The sequence below is a fragment of the Moschus berezovskii genome, chromosome 21, assembly GCF_049115385.1.
Source record: "Moschus berezovskii isolate FMDL1 chromosome 21, NW_MosBer_1.0, whole genome shotgun sequence".
Taxonomy (NCBI): Eukaryota; Metazoa; Chordata; class Mammalia; order Artiodactyla; family Moschidae; genus Moschus; species Moschus berezovskii.
The window spans coordinates 48,156,822-48,179,072 of record NC_142480.1 but is presented as its reverse complement, the minus strand read 5'-3'; the positions used below and the strand labels follow the sequence as shown (position 1 = coordinate 48,179,072).

At 46.5% G+C, this 22,251-nt stretch overlaps 1 protein-coding gene across 2 annotated transcripts in view; it reads right to left on the bottom strand.

The window, feature by feature from the left end:
• Positions 1–4,970: 4,970 nt before the first annotated feature.
• Positions 4,971–22,251, bottom strand: part of BLM (BLM RecQ like helicase) — a 92,533-nt gene continuing 75,252 nt past the window's right edge. The window contains exons 17-22 of one of the 2 annotated variants that reach the window (XM_088829610.1): positions 21,992–22,139; positions 15,437–15,636; positions 14,783–14,975; positions 11,807–11,929; positions 9,580–9,781; positions 4,971–5,613 (exon numbers count right to left, since the gene is read on the bottom strand). In XM_088829610.1, coding sequence (XP_088685736.1) covers positions 5,436–5,613; positions 9,580–9,781; positions 11,807–11,929; positions 14,783–14,975; positions 15,437–15,636; positions 21,992–22,139 — 1,044 coding nt within the window. In that variant the 3' untranslated portion in view covers positions 4,971–5,435. The remainder of the gene's footprint in view (positions 5,614–9,579; positions 9,782–11,806; positions 11,930–14,782; positions 14,976–15,436; positions 15,637–21,991; positions 22,140–22,251) is intronic. The other variant, XM_055417865.2, reaches the window with a different exon arrangement.

The following is a 22,251-nucleotide window of genomic DNA, read 5'->3' as shown; positions in this document are numbered from 1 at the left end:
CATGCTCTTAAATATAAAAAGTAAATTAGCACAGAGCTGGCTTTGTTGGTGGGGTGCTAGTGCGGGCTTTGAGGGTTACTTGCCAAGCTTGGAGGCCATGTGGGCTGGACGGACCCCCCATCACGTGCACACCATGCCTGCCCCACACATTGCAGGATGTGGTAGACCCGGGGCTCCCAAACTGACCCCTTGGGCAACAAAGCCTCTTCCTGCTGGGAAGGGCAGTGTCTGTTGGTGTCCCTGTTGTGGGAGCGCCATCTCTCCGGGATGTCTTCAAAGCACGTCAACAGCCCCTGTCCCCACCCCGCGTCCCCTCCTTGTCAATGGGATCTGGCCTCTCCTGCCACCTGTTACCTCAAGAACTGCTGCTTCTCTTCCTGGACAAGCTCGAGCCTCCTGCCTCTCTGCTGGCGTTGGCCTCACCCACCTCAATCCTTTTCTGACCCTGTGATCAGAGTCATTTTTCAAACACAAATTGGATCATGTCTCTCTGGCTTCAGAGCCTTCCCCGGGGACAGGTCCCCACTCCTCAGCCGGGACCATCGCGGCTGGCTCGTCCACCTCCCTCGCTTGGTTGGCTCGTCCTTCAGCCCAGGGCGGTCCCCTCTCGGGCTAGGCTCCATTGCACCTCCAGCCTTTACTTAACTCTGCGATTCCCTGGGGTCTCCTCCTCTTGTTCTGAATTCCTACTCGTTCTCCAAGGCTCGAACTTCACTTCCTGGGCCCTCCAGGCTGGACTAGGTCTCCCCTGGGGGCTCCCGTGGCACCCCGATCGCCCAGTGCTGCTTCTCCTCTCCTTCCCCAGGGGTGAGTGAGCACGGCTTCCCTCTCTGTGAAATCGCCGAAAGCCACAGCCATGCTGGGGTTTCTGGTTTCAGACCAGCAAACATTTGCAGGACCTCTGACCAGAGGATACCACCACCTCAGGCGGCAGGGCCAGCTGTTAACGATTCCCATGCAGATGAGAAGCTGAGGCTCAGGAAGGCCAGGGGGCTTGCAAAGGTCACTCAGCGAGTGCGAAACGAGCAGGGCCACGGGACTGGGGGCCGGGACCGGCGGTGACGCGTGGATGGTGGTCCCCCACGCCCTCTGCCGTGGTCCCCGTGGCACAGCGCGTGCAGCTGCAGGTGGCGGCCCGTGGGGCTGGCGAGGGCGGCCTGCTCTCGGCTGTAACTGTCAAACCACGGCCGCCACAGACGTTCACACTTCCGTCTTGAGGTTGACGGGGTTCCCTGTCCCTCAGGTCACAAGATGCTTGGGGCCCTTGCTGGGGAAGGGTGCTGGGTGTGGGTGGGACTCCAGCCACAGGGCTCCTTTCTCAGACATGCCTCCCTCCAGGCTAGGGTTCCAGACCTCTCCTCCTGAGAGCAGTGAAGACCACCAGGTCCTGACGCCCAGAGGTGTGCGGCTCATTCCTGCCCCTCAGAGGGGACCTGCGTGCTCTGCTCCCGCCCGAAGCTGGGCCGGGGACCCTGACCTCTGTGGGGGCTTGAGGCTCCTGCCAGCGGCTGAGTCCCTGGGGCCGGGAGAGGCCATGCGTGGGGGACCCAGGGGGACAGATGGAGGCCCATTGTGGGGGCTCCCACATCCGGAGTAGGCTGAGGGGCCACCCTAGTCACTGACGGTCACCACAGCCTCTGTGGGATGGGGCACCCACGCAGCTGAGCTGTGATGACACCAAAACCCCATCACCCACACCTCTGAGCAGCAAGGACGAGTCTCAGACCCTCCTCCCTGCTTGGGAAACGCTTCCCTGCCCAAGGGTCTGCTGAGTCAAGATCCGGCTTCTGCCCAGCTTCTCGCCCTGGCTTCTGGCCTCTGCCCAGAACAAAGCTCCAGTGGCCCACTCCAGCCTCGATGGGATTTTGTTCCCTCCTTCCTTTCTCTCTTGCCTACAGGGAACATAGGTCTGGCTGAGGAAAGCTGTTCTGGGGGTGGAGAGGACAGGAGAATAAGTGCTTTTTGAAAAGCAGACTTCTAAAGGCCAAGGGTGCTGGTTCGAGCTGCTCTTGTGATGCCTGGCACAGCTATAGAAATTGAGCACTTGATGCCTAACCAGTGGGGGCTGGGCCCACGGCCTGGGGAACCTAGCAGGGGCCGGCTGAAGGCTGGGGTCCCCAAGCGTGTCCCACCAGCCTCCTTTTCCAAGTCCTGTCTGTGCAGCTAAGCGGGGGACGTGACTGCTGTCCTGAGGGAAAAGTGATGCCTCTTGGGGTCTCCGCTGAGGGCTCGGGTCAATGGCCCCCTGCTCAGAGGCCTCCACCAGGGTGGGAGCTCCAGAGTTCACTGAGATTCACCCCACCATCAACCCAGACTGCTGCTCAGAGTAGAGCTGGGATGGGAACCCAGCAAACCTCTCGGCACAGGGTGGGCCCTGGGGGCTCCAAGCAGCTCCAGGCTGTAGAAGAGAGGCAGTGTCTTGAGCAGAGTGAGGGAGCCTGGACCACAGCCTCTGCTTCCTCTTCTGGAGAAAAACCACAGTTCAGCTGTGTTGGCTGATAAGCTCTGCTGCTTCTGTGCCTCAAGCGTGCCCCAAAGTTCTGAAGTTTTGAGCCCTAGGATGGTCCCTGGGGCTTTGGGAGGGAAAACGGGCTGGGAGAGGAGGCTGGATTGTCCAGGGAAAGAGCACAGACCTGGATTCCTTATAGTTTAGCATCGAAACTAGAGCACTTTCAAGAATTGAAAGGGAGTTGTCTTAATTATTATACCAGGGCAGCAGATACCAATTGGGACTCCTCAGGGCAAACCGAGACATATGTTACCCTACTTACTAGCATTTCTGAGCTGTGTGCATTTGGGCAATTACATAACCTCTCTGAATTCCAATTTCTGCATAAAGGCTGATCCTGTGTGCCTGCCTTCCAGGGCTGGTGGAGGGAATGTTGTTTTTTAGTTGGTAAGTCCTGTCCAACTCTTTGTGACCCCATGAACTGCAGCACACGAGGCTTCCCTGTCCTTCACCGTCTCCTGGAGTTTGCTCAGACTCATGTCCATTGAGTTGGTGATGCCATCCAGCCATCTCGTCCTCTGTTGTCCCCTTTTCCTCTTGCCCTCACTCTTTCTCAGCATCAGGCTGTTTTCTAGGAGTTGGCCTTTCACATCAGGTGGCCAAAGTGTTGGAGCTGAGGGATTCAAGCGCATTAAGTTATGTGAAAACGCCTGAACAGCCCTCAGCATAGACTGGACTCTCCATGCTCGTTCTCTTTCAGTGAGGAAGAGGGTTCCTTGTCCTTGGAGGGAAGCAAGGACCTGTCAGCTCTCTGGAGGGAGTTCTCATGGGAGGGGCCAGGGAAGGTATGTATACAGCTGCAAAGTCAGATTCGTCTTTTCTGTGCCTTCCCGCAGGGGGATGGTGAGGCCCCGGCACTGGCCCCAATCCTCGGGCCTCCCTGTACTGGGGAGGGTGGGCCAGCGAAAGGTCCTAGGCTGCAACTCCCCTGTGGACTTGTCCCCTCCGTTCCTCCCTAGTGGTGGTCTTTGGTACTCATCGAGGACCCCTCCCATCACCTGGCCTGAAGCGGCTTTGCTTTCTGCCAGAGGTCCCAGTTTTGGTTCAGAGAAAGCCTGTGTACTTCTGTTCTCTGAGGTTGCCCTGTATGAACACAGCTGTGTTTTCTGGTAGGTCCAGAAGGATTTAAGGAGGCTGCCTGCATTTCCTGTGGCTACTCCTGGGTACTGAGAAATTGACCAGAACCTGTGCCAACCCAGCATTTTGAACGAGGTGGCGAGGTGGGTGAGGGACCTGCCTCTGCCCCTTGACCCCGGGCTAGCCTGAGGTCTCCAGGCCCCAGGTTCCTGCAGGGAGTTCCTCCTCTGAGCTTGGTGACAGGTATGGGTGGTGCCACCCTGCTCAAAGCCTCTGCATTCCACCCCGGGGCCCCCAGGCACCACCTTCGCCTGCCCCCCCCCTCCACTGCCCTGGGAGCCCCTGAAGTCAGAGTGGGCACTGCGGAGGGGACAACTAGCTCAGAGTCCGGACAGAGGTGCCCAGTAGAGGACTAGAATGAGTGAGGTCAGAGCTGGGAAGCAGCCCAGTGTGTGGCACACTCTGCACGGAGGCTGCCCCCTCATCTCCTCTGTCCCCGAAGCCAGAGCTGCTGTAGGTGGAAGGTGCCACCTACTGCCAGATGCCCACGTGCATGGCCAGCTCTCCATGGATGCCTCAAGCCAGCAACATGAACCCTGCAGTCCAGGCCACTGGCTACTTTGTTCTCCACTTCCTTCTCTCACCCCGAGGAGGCTCTTCTGGCCACCTGAGTTGGGACTTGCCGGAAAAGTGGTTTCTGAAAAGGTCAGCTCCAGGAGGCATCTGGAGCTAACAGTGCACAGCCCTCAGCAGACTTCTGCCTCCCAGTCTCCTCCAATAAATGAAGGCCTTGGGCAGGGGGTAGGCATGCAGCTCCGAGGGCGACCCCTCAGGGTGGGTACAGGGTCGGCCTCAGCATCATATCTAGGCCAAGGCCACAGACTCCCAGCCAACTCCTTCTTCAACAAGTTTGGCCCAGGCAAGAGTCCCCCAGCTCTATCCTCTTGACAGAGGTCAAGAAGTGGGGTACCTAACAGGTGTCACCAAGGTTACATGATAGCTGAGAAAAGATGTCTCCAAAAATGAGGGGCTGGGAACTGCAAAAAGAGGTGCCAAAATCCCACTGTAAGACTTTCTGGCTGGTCAGCCAGTTCAGGGAGGGTCTTGACCAGTAAGGCTTCTTTGATGCTAAAGGGAGACACCAGTATTAATACATGTTTTCACAGAGAACTTCTGATCCTTCTCTTGCAGACCCCAAATTTATCATCTAGGGCTGACAATTTCATAGGCAAATGAATGGCAATTTATTGTTCTAATTGATATTTTAAACAAGGGTGATTGAGCATTTTTCACATATTTGTGGGCTGCCTGCATTTCCTCTTCCGAGAACAGCTTATTCACATCCTTTGCTCATTTTTCTACTAGCTCGTCTTTTTTTTTTTTAATGATTTATAGGTACTCTTTATATATTATGGATATGAACCCCGTGTCATGCATTTTCTTCCCTTTTTTCTCTATCAGTTATGTTTTAATGTTGTTTATGTTGTCTTCTACAAAAAGTTTTCCAGTTTCGTGCTGTCCTGTTTGAATCTTTCCCTCTGGCTTCTGTGTTTCATGTTGTGCTGAAGATTTCTCTCACTGAGATGATCCAGCTGCTGGTTCAGACATTCTGAGAAACAACGGCCACAGCGTTTGCAGTGGCAGCAAATTGTGCATGTGTTTCAAAAGAAAATAAGAAAATGTTTATTTAAAAAAAAAAACAGAACTGTCACCCCGAGCATTTATTTAAATATTAATAGACATGGGTAAAAATTTACAAATGGTTTAACGAAACTAACAGCTTTATATTCACAGATGGTCAAATGCTGACAAACAAGAAATGAGATCTATGTACATCGAGATTTGGTTGTTATGAAAATGCATATGAAGGCTTCAGAAATGGTCTATTTATAGGCTTTGGTGGAGCCATAATCCCCAATTTCCTACTGACTCCTGATGCTGCTTGAGAACCATGCAAAGTGGAACTGGGTCCGATTATGTTGGAGGGTTTAGTTTTAGAAGGTATCCTTCGGCATGTGCTGGACCCCCTAAAATATGACAAAGAAAAGAAAATTAAGATGTCAAAATTAAAAAAAAGAAAAAATGTCAAATAAACCCAAAAGTGAACAGTCATTTTTCTCATAACCTGCATTATTGTGGTTTAGTTGCTCAGTCATGTCCCAGCTCTTTGTGACCCTATGGACTGTAGCCCGCCAGGCTCCTCTGTCCATGGGATTCTCCAGGGAAGAATACTAGAGTGGGATGCCATTTCCTTCTCCAGGGGATCTTCCCGACCCAGGGATCAAACCCGTTTCTCCTGCTTGTCAGGCAGGTTCTTCACCACTGAGCCCCCAAGGAAGCCCTTTAACCTGCATGCACTTTATAATCCACGCTTTTCCTTGGTATGACATGTTCTCCATTTTTGGCCTATGATGGCCCTGGGGTGAGGTAAGTTTCCTTTACAATTCAAGGAATAAAGGACTGCTGCCCTTTACACAAATCTGTCCTAGACGTGTCTTCCTAAAATGTCAAGGACTCTCTGACTTGAGCCCAACCCCAGGTGCCTTCTCTCTCCTCCCTTCCTTCCATCCATCCCTCCAGACATCTGAACTGAGACTCACATTCCCCACTTATTCCAACCATACAGAAAAGTGACAGCACCTCGTCTTAAGGCCCCAGTGCCTGGACAACAGGCGTGGTGGAATTCCTGCACTCTCACAGCCCAGAGGAAGGGAGCTTTGCAGGTGAGTGGAGGTGGCGTGGAGCAGAGGAAGCCTTCTCCCGGTCAGGCCAGGCCCGCCAGTCTTGGGGAGGCTGCAGACGTGGTTCCTGAGCGGGAGCAGCTTGGAGCTGCCATGTCTTCATCAGACCCTGTTGCCTGCGGCTCGCCTGCTTGTCTACACTCCAAGGTCTGCCTGCTCTCACCTCCCACTCGCTACCTTTAAAACAGGTTGAGGAGCCCCTGCCACGGTCTACTACAGAGGTCTTCCAGCACCTCACTTCCTCCACTGATCTGAAGATAACAGCTTTTCTCTCCCCACCGAACAAACTGTGAAAAAAAAATCACAGGGCCAGTGTGTTTACAAGGCTAACAGCAGGCAGCATTTGCCATAGAAGCCTGTCCCTAAACCAGTATTTCCCGTCGCTTTGCAGCCAGGCTGAATTCCTGCCCCGTGTTAATTCCCGGTCATCAGGGCACCCAAGTGGCCTCAGAGGGCCAGGTGTCAGGGCCATCAGTCTGCTGATGATATTTTGGTGGGGCTGAGTGAGAAGTGGTTTTTCAACATTTTAAAACTCTTGCTCGAGGGCAGTTTTACTGCAGAACTTGGTAAAGATCTGCTAAAACTAGCAGAGAAGCAGCCTTAAATCTCCCTATGCTGATTTCCTGCTAAGAAATTAAGCCCCGAGAGAAAACCTGCTGTTGATATTGATTTATAGAATGAATCTGTCAAGAGCAGCCTCCATTTTCACCAGAGCCACCCATTTCACTCCCACTCAGGGCCCAGAACACAACCAGTTCATTGTGTGTTGTTCCGAAGATGTGAAACTCTGAGGGCAGGGTTGGGAGGTGAGGGCACTGGCAGGGAGCCACGTGGATCCCGTGGCCGCTCGGGGCCCCAGCCAGGTGAGCGGCCCGGACATGTGGGGAGCCACCACCTTGTAGAGTGGGTCAGTGGAAATGTGGAGAACTGGGCATGGAGACAGCAAGGCTGCTACAGGGCAAAGCGGTTATTACACAACTCGCTGCTTTCCGCCAGCAGGGACTAGAAAAGAATCCTGCCGTAAACACACAGGCTAATTAAAAACCAGCATCAAAACTGTGCTGGCTTTTGGACAAGTGTGAGTCTCTCTGTGCTGCTGTGTTCAGTCACTAAGGCGTATTTGCAACACCCCACAGATTGTAGCCCACCAGGCTTCTCTGCCATGGGATTCTCCAGGCAAGAATACTGAACTGAGTTGCCATTCCCTTCTCCAGGGGATCTTCCCGACCAGGGATCCAACCCATGTTTCTTGCACTGGAGGCGGGTTCTTTACTACTGAGCCACCAGGGAAGGCCCTTACTGGCTTAGGTTCCAGGCCACAGGGCAAAGTGCTTCCCTCTGAAAAACAACAGTTGCGACAACACTAAGGGAGACAATGGTCTGCTTTGTTCTAAAGGGCAGCAAGAAGAGGTCATGATGGAATCTCCGCGGACCATGTGCAGCAGAGAAAGTGCTCTGGTCAGGCCTGGGCGAGCCAGTGTCCGGCCCCACCTGTGAGATGGGAAGCAGGCCAGGAATGCACACGCCTTCCCCAGGGGAAGCTTCAGGAAGCCCCAGTGTCCTCAGCGTAAGTCCCAGGGAGTGGGACAGAGGCCTTGTAAGGTCTTCTACTCCGTGTAAGCGCCTGAGGAAACAAGTCTTTCCCAAAATGGGGAAATAAGTGAAGAAATTAAGAAAACATCCCCACGGAAGGGCACTGGTGGGTCACTTGCACATCAAAACCCACAGAAATTACTTAGCCATAAAAATGAATGAAATCCTGCTAGTTGCGACAATACGTGTGGACCTCAAGGGCATGAGGCTAAACGACATAAATCAAATACTCTATGATCTTTCTCATAGATGGAACCTAAATACATATGAATATTTAAACCAAGTTCATAGATGCAGAGAAAAGACTGGTGGGGTGGTTGCAAGAGGCATGGATGGGGTGGGGCGTAGGATAAATGGGTGAAGTTTAAAGTTTAAATAGAATTAAAATAGATAAATAAAACCCACAAAGTTAAACTAATATTTACTAATGTCTTTCATTTCTGTCCCCCGACAGAAGGATTAGCACACACAAGATGTTTGTTTGAGGACTTAAGGAGAAAATGACAGCTTGCTAACACTGCCTTCTTTTCTCTTCCCCATTCAATATTTGGTCTTTATTAACCCAGAAGGAAAAGAGGTAGAAAAACTGCATGAGGAAAACACGATAGCCTGCACAAGTTTACTGAGTTCCCTTTTCCTATGCTTCTGTTAACACCGACGTGATGGTCGCTATCCCACCAGAACTCACCTAGAAGGTGAGGGCAGAGGACGTTCTTGAAGAAGGTGGGAAAGAGCAGGGCAATGATGAAGAAATACAAACGCTGTTCAGATCGTCACCCGGGACCTGACGGCAATGCTTTGTTCCGCCTTGGTGAGCAGAGAGCACCCCAACGCTGGGGCATCCCATCCCGGGGGCCAGGCAAACATGGGAACAGGGAGATGGCAGGGCTGGACTGGCCTCTGGGGGGTTCCAGTCATCGCCACTTCTCCGCTGCCCTGCAAAGCTTGGGAGGCTGGCCTCCTGGCTGTTACTGAATGACAGGGGTTGTGCGGGGCCTCCAGGTGGACGTCCTGCAGATGCTGCAGCAATAAAAGCAGAGTAGCAAGTACTGGCGGGATCATAAGAGTCATGAGGAAACAAAACCCTTTTGTTTATTCAGCTAGTGTGTGACTTACAGGCTTCCCTGGTGGCTCAGTGGTAAAGAATCTGCCTGCCAAGCAGGAGATGCAGATTGATCCCTGGGTCGGAAAGATTCCCTGGAGAAGGAAATGGCAACCCACCTCCAGTATTCTTGCCTGGAGAATTCCATGGACAGAGGAGCCTGGTGGGCTACAGTCCATGGTGTTGCAAACAGTCGGACACAACTTAACAACTAAACAACAACAATATGGTTTACAGTATTTTAGGTGGAAAAGTCTCTTCAGTGCAAGGGTCAAAAAAAAACAAATTTTTTACCCCCCTTAGAGGTGAGGTCAAAATTGGAGAAGCTTTTTTACAAACTAGAAAATTTCAGTGATAGTCAACCTAGGAGCAGATATAAAAATCTGAAACAAAAAAAATTTTTGTTTTGGATCAAAACTTAATCCAGATGAACTGGACCAGGCAACACTGAACAATGGCTTATTTTAATGAACACCTCAAAGCAAAGCAGGGCAGCCCCACTCCCTTCTATCCTTCTCTCTTTCACCTGACACTGCAGACAAGGTGGTAGAACTTACCCTTTCGTCCTGGAACCACTGAAACCAGTTCTTCTCCTCTTGGCTCTTTGGGAGGCTGGCATCCTTTTCCTCTTTCTTTCGTTTCTGGTTTTATTTGCAAAGTAGTGAGAAGATATGGGTGCTTCCTCATCTGACTCATCAGGGGTGTTTTTTCCAGTGCCTCTGCTGCTGGAGGGGCTTCTCCGTGGGGAGGTGTCCTCAGCTACAAACAGATGATGCAGACATTTACTGGTGATGCCATGCTGCTGACAATCTATGTGCAGACACACAGCACAGGGCGCAGTTCAGCTGAGGCCCTGCTGCTTTCCTGGAGCATCCTGCCACTTGGGTTCAACCATCCCACAAGAACCGTGCTCTTCTTTTATTCCACAAAGGGCCAAAGTCGTCAATGGCAATTCAGTTTTAAAGAATGGGGGTCGGAATTCATTAAGAAAATGTGTGATGCTCTCTAACCTAACTAGAGACGTCAGGTTTATTAGCTCACTCTCTGCAGCCCAAGTCTCTGCTATTGTTTGTGCCCTTAATCCTGTTAAGCTCTCTGAAAAAGTAGAAAGTGCTAACTAAAAGACAATTTATTAGTTTACATATGCTGAAAAAGACAAGCCCAGAGTAAGGAAAACATGACTATGTTCGCTCCTCATCTGATAGTTACTTAGTAGTAAGTGTCCGGAAATTCTAGACTGTATTTTACTTTTCTTTGCATAGTAGCTGTGAATAGTTCACATACTGTGCAGGAAATGGGCCTGTACAAAGCACACATTTGCAAAGAAGATGGAAATTTCCATAGGTATTTGCAACCCAAGGCACTCCCAAAGCCTGAAATCTCCCCACCAACAGTGATCGGGTCTTCATCTTCTGAAGGTACTTCCTGGCTGGCCCAGTTTACCCTCAGGCCACCCTGCCTCACTGCGTGGTAGGAAGGGCACAGGAGGAAGGGTGAAGAGTGCAGTCATTCCAGCTGTGGGACTTTAGGAAAATGAAAAACCTCGCCCATTTCCACCTCCAAAATGGGTGTGGGGAAGCCCCTGGCGGTCCAGTGGTTATGACTCTGCCCTTTCACAGCCCATGGGTCTGGGTTCAGTCCCTGCTTGGGAAACTAAGATCCCATAAGCTACACGGCATGATCAAAAATCAAACAGGCGTACAAGGAAGGACTGAATGACACAAAACGAGCAAAGCTCTCGGCTCAGCATCTCTCCCTCAGTAAGGGGGAGTGCTCATCGCCGGTGATTTCTGCAGAGCTGCCCTGTCTGATGTGGGTAAAACACCCTTCCAAACAAGGTGGTACACTAACCCAGCGCTAAGTTCCCACCAAGAGTTCAATGTGTCTGAAGTAAGGCTTTTATGGAATAATTACCGTACAGAAGAATTAACGAGAACCTGACTCTTCTGCATCGTGCCAAGGGATAAAAATGACTGTGGAGAGACAGAACGCGACTTGTTCATTTCTCACCCCACTACCATCTCCCTCAGCCCTGGGAAGGACCGGAGTCACAGAACAGTTCACTTGGCTCCTATGCATCACAATACCCTGGAGGCAGCACCCGACCCCTGCACCCGACCTATCACCCACAACACAGTCTGTGTTCTCGGCTTTCCCTGCATCCACTTTCTATCGCTTGTAGGGAGAAGCACAAGTGGTGAGCTCTGTAGTTAGAGGTGCTACACGACAGGCCTCACACAGCCTCTGGAGCCGTCCACTAAGGATGCACTCGCTCGGGCAACGCCTTTCAACGCTACTGAGAGTAGAGGTTCTAGCGTTCCAGTTACATGTTCATTTTCCAAAACATTTCAACTTAATCTTTAGATATGCTTGTCAGATAACACGTTCCTTCCTCGGATAAGGAAAGTGAAACATGAAAAGGTTATTCGTGGCCTGCCAAGGATCACAGAGGTGGATGCTGACCAATCTGCAACCGGCACCCGGGGGCTCCAGGGTCCTCAGGCACTTGCTTTAACAGAAGCAACAAATGCTGGGTCCACAGGCCTTCCATTGGGTCCTATTAGCAGGTCTGCTAACTGGCACCCCCAGGTTCTAAGCACCAGTGTTCTCTATGAAGTGCCTGGCACCCCACTGGGGTCTGCTCGGAGCACTTGGATGTCAGTATGACGAGGTGTAGGAAGCACTGACACAACCCAGAAACCACACAACTCTAATCCAGTGAGAGGCATTGCTTAACATTAAAAGAGGCTTTTGGAAAAACACATATTTGGCTATATACTGAACCTGGCAATGTCCACTTAGAGTATTTCTGTAATATTGGAATCACTTCAGCACCATATTTTTCCAGTTTGTCTTCGGTAACACCATCAATCTGAAGCAAAACCTCAGGATCAGAAGATAAAGATTCTGTACATGGGCATAAAATTAGAAATTTAAATTACCACCCAGAGAAAACCCACTGGATTTATGCTCATTCACCCATTCAGCGCCTGTGTGTTAAGTGCCAACTGACTGCAGAGCACTGGGTACACGGGCCAATTTTCTAAAAAGGCAGCTAGTGCTAACGGAGGCAGCAGACAGGCCCAGAGGGCAGGAGCCCACCATCACATTCCAGCAGCAGAGGTGCTTGGTCAGGGCAGAGAATGGGACGGGGTTGAGGACATGGAGGGGGGGAAAAAGAGTCGGGGGTATCCGGTCTTTGCTCTCACCCACTGTTCGCACTACAAAGACAAGTCTAGTTGCAATTATGGGGATCCTTTGTTTGCAGAGAAGGCCCACATTTGTGCTTCCTTCCACCTCCGACTTCTCCCCTGCACTCCTGACTTGCATCCCCTGCTCAGTAAGGCCTCAAATGAATTCTCAGTCCCCCTCAATCCAAACCTGTCCTTCCTCCAGCCTTTCTGCACGTGGGAGAGGCAAGTAGGCCAAGAGTCCTCTGAGCACAGAAGGCACGTGAGTCTTACAGCTAGACAAGTCTATCGTTGTAAATACCACTCTGGCTGCTGTATGCAAAATGGACTGTAAGGGAAAGAGGAGAAACTGGAGCCTCGAGGAAGCTGCTGCAGGTGCAAGTGAGGATGCTATGAACTAGATAGAGAGAAGAAGCAGATTCGGACATGTTTTGGAGGCTAGGTCTGTAGGATTTATTGATGCACTGGCTATGGGAAGCAAGTGAGTAATCCCTACGTATTTGAGTTGAGCAAAGGGTGGATTTCAAACCCATGATTCTCACATTATTTCTACATTTAGAGGAAAAAGAACAGACCTGTGCGACAGACCAGGGGGTTACAGAAGATAAAGTTAGAGAGGCAAGGAGAAATGCTGATCCCTGCAGGTTCCCTGGTGGTCCAGTGGTTAAGACCCTGTGTTTCCACTGCAGGAGGTGAGTGTTTGATCCCTGGTCAAGGAACTAAGGTCCTATATGCCTCAGGGTGTGGCCAAAAAAAAGAAATGCAAATCCCTGATAGAGTTTATACTTTATCTGAAGAACTGCTGGAGCTTTAGAGTACTTAGAAGATTAAAATGAGTATCATGTTTATATCTGGAGTTAAGGAGTCCAGTTAAGAAACTTCACTGAGAACCTAGGAACAAAATACAGTATTTTACTGATTCTAAATGTACACTTTTTTTTTTTTTGCATTTTGGCATTCCTGAGGTCAAGCTGTGTCTTACCAGTGCAGATGGCCAGATGGCAGCTGTCCAGCAGCTGTCACCGCCAATGCACGTGAGAATGTAGTCACAGCATCAGTCAACAGCACCACTGCAGTGCTGGTTCCTCACTTTTTGAATTTAACTGCACATGAAATGTCTTCAAAAAGACCAGACTTGGATAAGCACTGAGAAAATGATGTGGGGACTTCCCTGGTGATCCAGGGGTCAAGAATCCACCTTCCCAGGCAGGGGACACGGGTTCGATCCCTGGTCAGGGAATTAAGATCCCATATGCTGTGGGGTTGAGCCACAACAAAGACCCAGTGCAGCCAAAAAGAAAAAAAAAAATAATAATAATTAAAAAAAGAAAACGACTGTGAAGGCAAAAAGTTTCAGACACAGCGTAATGGGGAATAAATGTGGCATTAACAAAGCAAATGATTTGTTCTGGAGGAGATGACAATTTCATCGTTTCTTGTAGGCAACAACCAAGTGCTTTACATGACTTGTGTTGCTAAGAGATGTGTGCCCATCCGTGGACAACTTTCTGGTATCATTAAGAAAACACCACCATCACATTGGAAGGGGTGATGGGGATTTTGACAAAATTTGGGGGATATAGTGGAACATGCTAAAAAGGCTGTATCACTAACGTCCCTGATGACATGAGGGAAAAACAATGGCACGGACAGCTGAGTCAAAAAAAAGACTCCGAAGAGTCAGGCTTTGAATGTGAATTTTTATAAGTACTTAAATCAACCTACTTTGACTTATGTATTTTTCCATAGAGGCACAGTTATGTATGTTAAAAATCTAAATAAAGTAGAACACAACTCTTTCAATAAAAGTACTGTGTCACAGTTTAATTAGCAGAATTTTTTTCTTTCTCAATAGTCCATAAAATAACAACGTGGCATCTTAGAGTTGATGAGATACTATAATGACCTATGGTGGCCAGAGTGGGAATGGGAGAGAGGGAAGGTGGTGATTATGGGTTTTTATAAAGGAAAAGCATGGAAGGAAATGTACACTCATCGTCAGTCAACTACTGGCCAACTTATTTTCCAGGGACTTTACTACGAGAATTCTGGGTGGAACTATCTGAAGCCATGGGGATAATTCAGGTCAGCAAGTATTTATCACAAAATACTTAAGACATAGCCATGTGCTAGGTCTGGATTCGGAGAAGCATAAAACAAAATCTCTTTTCATAAGGAACTTATGTTTTAGGAATGTTAAGCTAAGGTCCTTACGAAAACAAAACAAAACCGTGTGCACAATTCATTAAACATAAGGCTGGCAAGTAATGCACACAAAGTCAGTAAGAGACACCTGGTATTAGCAATTACAATTACCCATATCTTAACATGCAGTATTAAACCAAAGTATAAGATTAAAGTTATATTAATACCATATGTCTGAAGAACAAAGTACTGTATTTATCTTCAAGAATATATTTTATTTCAAGAATAAGTTTAAATTATCTGAGCTTTCGATTCAGGGATGAAAAAGACTGAGATATATTAATGTTCTTGATGAGCTCTTTATCAAGATTAACTTGTGGCCCATTCATTTATGCTGTGCAGCAGGAGACGCACACATACCAACCTGCGAGCTTCTTGAGAGTGATGGTATTAAAAATATTAAAGTAGTGGACGCCAAAAACTTTCCCCAGAGATTTGCAGACTTCTGTAAGTTCTCCAAGACATTTCTTAACCACCTCTTCCCTCTGAGACACCTTTGCCACTAACGCTTTTTGTTTTTTCACACTGCTGGAATTTTCCGTTTCCATAAAGTCTACCTTTGTGAGAGAAAAACAGAGCACGGCAGTGGGTGAGTGCATACTTGCAGCCAAACAGAGGCTTTATTTAATGCTTAATTACGTTTCTTGGGGGGGGCGGGTACTTCTGTTATGTCAAGTAGATAGTAAGTCTCTCGGGAACAGGGGCTGTCCATTCTCCATCTTCGCATTTCCAGTGAAAGCACAGAAAAGCTTTTTAATAAATGTTTATTTAATGAATATGTGATGATCTAATGATCTGATAGCCCATATGACTCATTTTGACAGGTATGACATTACTTGGGCTCAAGTTTAAGATCTATTTCTAAATTAAGAAGAACAGAATATGTTCATATAGGGCAGTACATATAAGTTCAATGTCCATCAGCTCATCAGCTTAGGAAAAGACACTTTAACTCTCAGTAAAATATTTCTATCTATTCTTTGGGAGATAATAAAATCAACATTTAACAAAATCATACCTTTAAATGCCCATTTAGTACGGTTTGTGCTTTACTTCCGAGCATCACATAGGCAATTGGTTGATCATTGGCATTGATATATAAGTCTTCATCCAAAATCCTGTCAAGTATCAGTTTTTTAAAAAGTCTTTCAGCGTTGTGTCTTGAATAAGTAGATCCTTTTCCAAATATTCCTGACTGAAGTTTTGCACTCTTACTCCCTGGCAAGAAGGTACAAGGAGTTAGATTAGTAAATATAGGTATATCATAACTGAGGGCTTCCCTGGTGGCTCAGATGGAAAAGAATCTGCCTTCAAGGCAGGAGACCAGAGTTCGATCCCTGGGTTGGGAAGATCCCCTACAGAAAGCAACAGCAACCTACTCCAGTATTCTTGCCTGGAGAATTCCATGGACAGAGGAGCCTGGCGGGCGGCTACAGTCCATGGGGTCTCAAAGAGACAGACATGATTGCACGACTTGCCCTTTCACCATAACTGTAATAAAAGAAATTTTAAAAAGTCATTTATGGGGACTTCCCTGGTGGTCCAGTGGTTAAAGAAGCTGCCTTCCAGTGCAGGGGACATGGGTTCAATCCCTGCTTGGGGAACTAAAATCCCACATGGCACAGGGCAACGAAGCCCACGAGCCATAATGAAGAGCCTGCATGCCACAACTAAGACCCAATGCAGCCAAATATATATATATATTTAAAAGTCATTTATGGACAAGTCTGGATAAAGGGATAGATAACTCTTTTTCAGGAAAACCTATGGCACAGACAGATACTCATTTCCATAAAGTAAGAATATTTGAGTAGAATTCTAAAATAATTTCATGTACTTCTCTTTATATAACAGGCACTGACCAAACACAGCAACAAAATTAAGTTGGTCATTCTAGGATGTTGCATGGACAGCTTATAAAATTATATGACAGCAAACAAATCAAAGACAAAGTTTATGTCAACTTTAATAGCTTCACATCACTGTTGCTGTATTAGGATAACTATGCATTGTTGATCTAGTTCCAAAAAGTTTTTTGACAATCAACTTTATAAATATTATATCTGCTCCTGCGATGAAAGTGCTACTCCTTTACAATCAAAGTATTTAAGTCTACACATTCTGTCATCCTCACAGATGAAACCTATATAAACTCCAAAACAAGAGCATGGTATTCCACGAGGCCATGTACTTCCCTCCTCCCCCAGGGGGCTGACTGAGAGCTTCACACCAGGCTGGATACTTGGTTTCTCATCCCAGCTGCTGTAATGACAAGTGTCTTTTTTTTTTTTTTTTAAATCATAAGCACAGTTATTTTTTCTTTAATAACAATCTATTTATGAAGGTTGGAGAAGGAAATGGCAACCCACTCCAGTATTCTTGCCTGGAAAATGCTATGGACAGAGAAGCCTGAGGGGCTACAGTTCCACGGGATCACAGGAGTCAGACACAACTTAGCAACTAAACCAACACCACTTAAGAAGGCTGGTGACACCGATTATAATCAGAACTAACAGCTCTACTTTGTAAGGCTTTAGCTCTATTGTAAGAGCTCCAAGTAATCATGTTACTGTAAATTTCAGATGGCTTCTGGTCACAGATGCTGAATGACCCAAGTTTTACTTCTTCAAGTGATCTGGACATAAAGGACTACTGCTCTGGTGAAGGACTGGGTGACGCGGACCCAGTACTAGGCTGAGGGTAACTAAGAAAGCTGGATGAAACATAAACAGTTTCCTTAAAAACATACAAGAGCTGATGAGAAACTGAAGCATGTGTCAGAAAAATGTCTGACTTAGCAATCTTTCAAGGAACCTACATGAAAGGCACAAACAGAGATGCAGGTGAAGGTGTACTTAAAAGGCTATTTATCACACCATTATGTCCACTATAAAAATATTGAGTTAGCCAAAAATTTCACTGTAACATTTTACAGAAAACCCCTAACAGACTTTTTCACCAACCCAATATGTTCTAAAATAAAACTATTTAAATATATTTTATCAATATGATAAAATATAAACTAAAAACTACTTCAGGAGAGTAAAAAAATTTTTAAATGCTTATATTATTAAATAAAAATGATAGAAACTATACATTCAATATGATAAATATGTGATTGTGAGCAAATGCATTAAAATATTAGTAGTTTTTTTCTGGAGTCTGTATTTTTCAGTTTTATACATGTAATAATGTAGAATGATTAAGTATCATTCTTATAATAAACTGCTTAATCTACAAACCTTTGTGCTCCCAAACTAGAAGGCAAGAATCGAGAAAGGGGGTCCAGCATTAAAAGCTGCTTTGTCCTAAGAAATGTGTGGATCCAGAAGAAACAGCTTAGAAACTGAGCAAACCATCTCTCTTCTCTAGTGGAGGCTATTCATTTTTTAATTGCTTTATAGATTTTAAATTAAAGTAATACATGTACATAGGAAAAAATACAGTACAGAAGGGTTTGTAATTAAAAGCAACATTCCTCTATTCTACCCTTCCCCTCTCTAGTCTCACTCTTTTCCAAGTCAATTGTTTTTTTAAAAATTTAAATTTTTTTGGCTGTGCCATGCAGCATGTAGGATCTTAGTTCCCCGATCACTGGTTGAACCTCTGCCCCCTGCAATGGAAGCGTGGAGTCTTAACCACTGGACTCCCAGGGAAATCCCAAGGCAATCACTTTTTAAATGGCTTGTTTTCAGCTCTTCTGGTGGTTACCACTCATGGAACCCATACTTCTGCTGTCATTCCAAGTCATCTGTATACTCCCCTTTTATTTTTATCTCTTTACTGGTTTGCTTGGTCTTCACTGCTGTGCAAAGGCGTTCTCTAGTTGTGGCAAGCGGGAGCTACTCTTTGTTGCAGTGCATGGCCTTCTCATTGTGGTGACTTCTCTTATGGAGCACAGGCTCTGGGGTTGAACCCACACCCTAATAGGCCCGAACAGGCTCTAGAGCACAGGTTTAGTTGTGGCGCTTGAGCTTAGTTACTCCACAGCATGTGGAATCTTCTTGGATCGGGGATCAAACTCATGTCCCTTGCATTGCCATGGCAGGCGGATTCTTACCCATTGTACCACCAGGGAAATCCCTATTTTTCTTTATTGTACTTTCATTCTTACATCACCAGGATTAACAACTATATCCTGTCCTGTTCTCTAACCACATTTAAGTCTATAAGTTGACTCTGCCACTTATCAGCACTGTTTAGATTAGGACAAGCTTCCTTTCCCACTTAGAACTCCTGACTCTTGTGCAACTAAGGAGGATGTTCACTGTATCCAGACAGATGATTTTGTACATTTTATCAATTACGCAAAACGGTGTGGCCACTTCCTTCGTTTTCTAGTTGACCTCTGCTCTCTTGTATAATCGTTCCCCAGAGTTTCTAAGTGCCTTTCTGCTTTTGTTGTTGAGAAGTAACATTTGTGGCCTTTTCTGTCGTTTAAAAAAAAAAAAATTCATTTCTTGTTCTTTCTCTATATTGCTTGGGACTTATTTTTCCGACTTTCTGTTAACAATTTGTACAGAATGCTTCAGGACGATCCCCTGGAGAAGGGTATGGCAACCCACTCCAGTATCCTTGCCTGGAGAGTCCCATGGACAGAGGAGCCTCACGGGCTACAGTCCACAGGGTCGCAAAGAGCTGGACACAACTAATTGACTGAGCATGCATGTAAAGACTGTTTACTGTGACTCTGGGATTTCTCCTCCCTGGACCCATGGGTCTGTTCCTGTTTATGGTATACATCACATCATCTTCTTTGCCTGCAAGTCTCCAGGGTTGCTGGTATTAATATGATGTCCTTTAGGTTTTGGTTGTGTTTTTCTTTCCAAAGCTTTTGGGAGTATCTCTGAAGGGGTTCAGAATATGCCACAATGGTATCAAAACTATTCTGAGCAGAAGGCATCTGAGTTCCTGAAATCTATCTGCCAAAAAGCAGACACTTCCCAAAGAACTCAATTGTCTTAAATCCTATCCGCTGCCCTCCCGCCCCAGAGCAACCAGAGAAGACTGACTCTCATCAGCGGAGATGAGAACTTTCCATACACCCAGACATTGTCACAAAAACGACCACGTCCCCCCCGCATCTTTCTCCTAAGGGCCTGTTTATCTATCCCCACATCATTCGTTTCCTCCTAACCCTTCCTACCTCTCCTTCCCCTATTAAAATGGTAGCTAAGCCTCAGATTGTAATGGCTCCTTTGAGTCACATTTTCCATGAACTCCCATTACACATCTGATTAAATCTGTCCTTTCTCTTGCTAATCTGCCTCCCCTAATTATGAGAACAGAGAAAAGGCTTTTTTCCTCCCTAACATCTCTTTACTCTTGGTATTCTTAAATCTCATCTTATAAAGCATTTATTTGGCATTAAGCAGGCTCTTTTTTTTTTTTTTTTTTTTAATTTAAATTTTGGCACACCACACAGCTTGCAGGACCTCAGTTCCCTGACCAGGGATTGAACCCAGGCCATGGAAGTAAAAGTGCCGAATTCCAACCACTAGGGAACTCCTCCAGTGGGCATTTTAATTAAGGCTTTTTTCCTTTTCTGAGAAATTTCCTTTTACCATTGGTTTATTTCCCATTTCAAAATTTTGTCAGATCTTACATTTCCTAAGAATTGATCTGTATTTTCTTTTTCACATTTTCCATATATTTTTGCTGAGGTCTTGAGAAAATTTTCTTGATGTTGTCTTCCAGCCTTTCTACTAAATTTACTTTGTCAATCATTTAAAAATTTTAACAGCTCTTTCTCCATCTTTGCTTCTTTTCCATACAAGTGAAAGTTGTTCAGTCATGTCCGACTGTGACCCCGTGGACTGCAGCCCACCAGGCTCCTCTGTCCATGCAATTCTCCAGGCAAGAATACTGGGGTGAATTGCCATGCCCTCCTCCAGGGGAATCTTCCCAACCCAGGGATCGAACCCAGGTCTCCCGCATTGCAGGTGGATTCTTTACCATCCAAGACACCATAACATTCTATTATTATTTGTCTTTGTGAAGATACTAATGAAGAGTTCCCCATCCTGTTTCCCCAGAAGTACTGCCTATTTTCTAAATTATCTCTACCCCCAGGATCAAATATGTTACTTCTTTGGCCTCTCTCGTTTTTCTTTGCGGCATGCAAACTCTTAGTTAGGGCACATGGGCTCTAGTTCCCTGACCAGGGATCAAACCTGGATTCCCTGCACTGGGAGCACAAAGTCTTAGCCACTGGACCACCAGGGAAGTCTCTGGTCTTCTCTTGATTGTCTATTTATATTTACTCTTCAGGGACCAGATTAAACTTTTTAAGTGGATTTCTTATTATTTTGTATCTACATGTATTTCGCCCCAAATTCCTGCCTTGAAATGGGATGTCCAGTTATCAGGTTTGTAAATGCGCTGGGTGGCCCCCAACTTGGCTGTCTTTCTGCTCCTCAAGCAGTTTATCTTTGTTCTAGAATTAGTTGCAGGCTGGTATTCCATGCAGTTCTTCTGTGAGCAGACTTTCTTCCAACTGTCCCCTCCTATTTGGAGCTCCCCTGCTTTCCCTTCTACCTCTAGGCCTCTAAGACCCCAGGTTTGGGGTCTGGTGACAATGGCATTCAGCCTGGTTGACAGTCCCTTGGCTGTAACTTTCTTCTACATTTATTTGCTCTGTGATTTATCGAATTTCATTCCATTTATCAATATGCTTTCATCCATTTTGTAAAAGATTTTTAAAACTTCTAATCTGATGATGGTCTCTTTCTGGTTCTATGCTGTTATGGATTGAATCCTCCTTCTATTTCCTTGCTACTATTTTAAAAGGGCCTCAAGGAAGAAAAAAGAAGACAGATACTTAATGCTCAAGCTGCTGTCCCAAACTAGAAGCCCAGTGAATTTATGCTCCACTCACTCAGATGAGGGCTTCCCTGGTGGCTTAGACGGTAAAGCGTATGTCTGCAATGCAGGAGACCCAGGTTCGATCCCTGGGTTGAGAAGATCCCCTGGAGAAGGAAATGGCAGCCCACTCCAGTATTCTTGCCTGGAAAATCCCATGGACACCAGAGCCTGGTAGGCTACAGTCCATGGAGTAGCAAAGAGTCGGACACGACTGACTGACTTCACTTTCTTCACTTTCACTCAGATGAAACTGCATGAGCTTTCTTATTTTTCATTTGTGAAAACTCATTTTAGTGACTTATATAAATTCTATAAAAATAACTGTTATAATGCATAAAATGGCTTTTCTTTCATTACTCTGCTGCTGCTGCTGCTAAGTTACTTCAGTCGTGTCCGACTCTGTGTGACCCCATAGACGGCAGCCCACCAGGCTCTGCCATCCCTGGGACTCTCCAGGCAAGAACACTGGAGTGGGTTGCCATTTCCTTCTCCAATGTGTGAAAGTGAAAAGTGAAAGTGAAGTCGCTCAGTCTTGTCCGACTCGTAGCGATCCCATGGACTGTAGCCCACCAGGCTCCTCTGTCCATGGGACTGTCCAGGCAAGAGTACTGCAGTGGCTTGCCATAGAGGTGTTTCTATGTAGCTGTAATGATTTCTTTAATGTTCAATTTTAATTGATGTAATTCAAATGATAAAACAGCTGACTTACCCAAGAAAATGTCGACCAGCATGTTCATAGTAAACCTCCCAGAAGGACCCATAAGCTTTATATTTCTTGTTCCCTGAGATGAACTGTGTTCTTGAACAAATCTTACAATATTTTTCACATCATTGGTCACATCTTTTGTCTTAAAATCCTATGAATAAAAAGAGATTACCTTTTTATATTTATTTATTACCTTTTACTGTTATCTTTATAATTACAATAACAATACCTAGATTGCTAGGGTTTAATACTAACTGAAATAG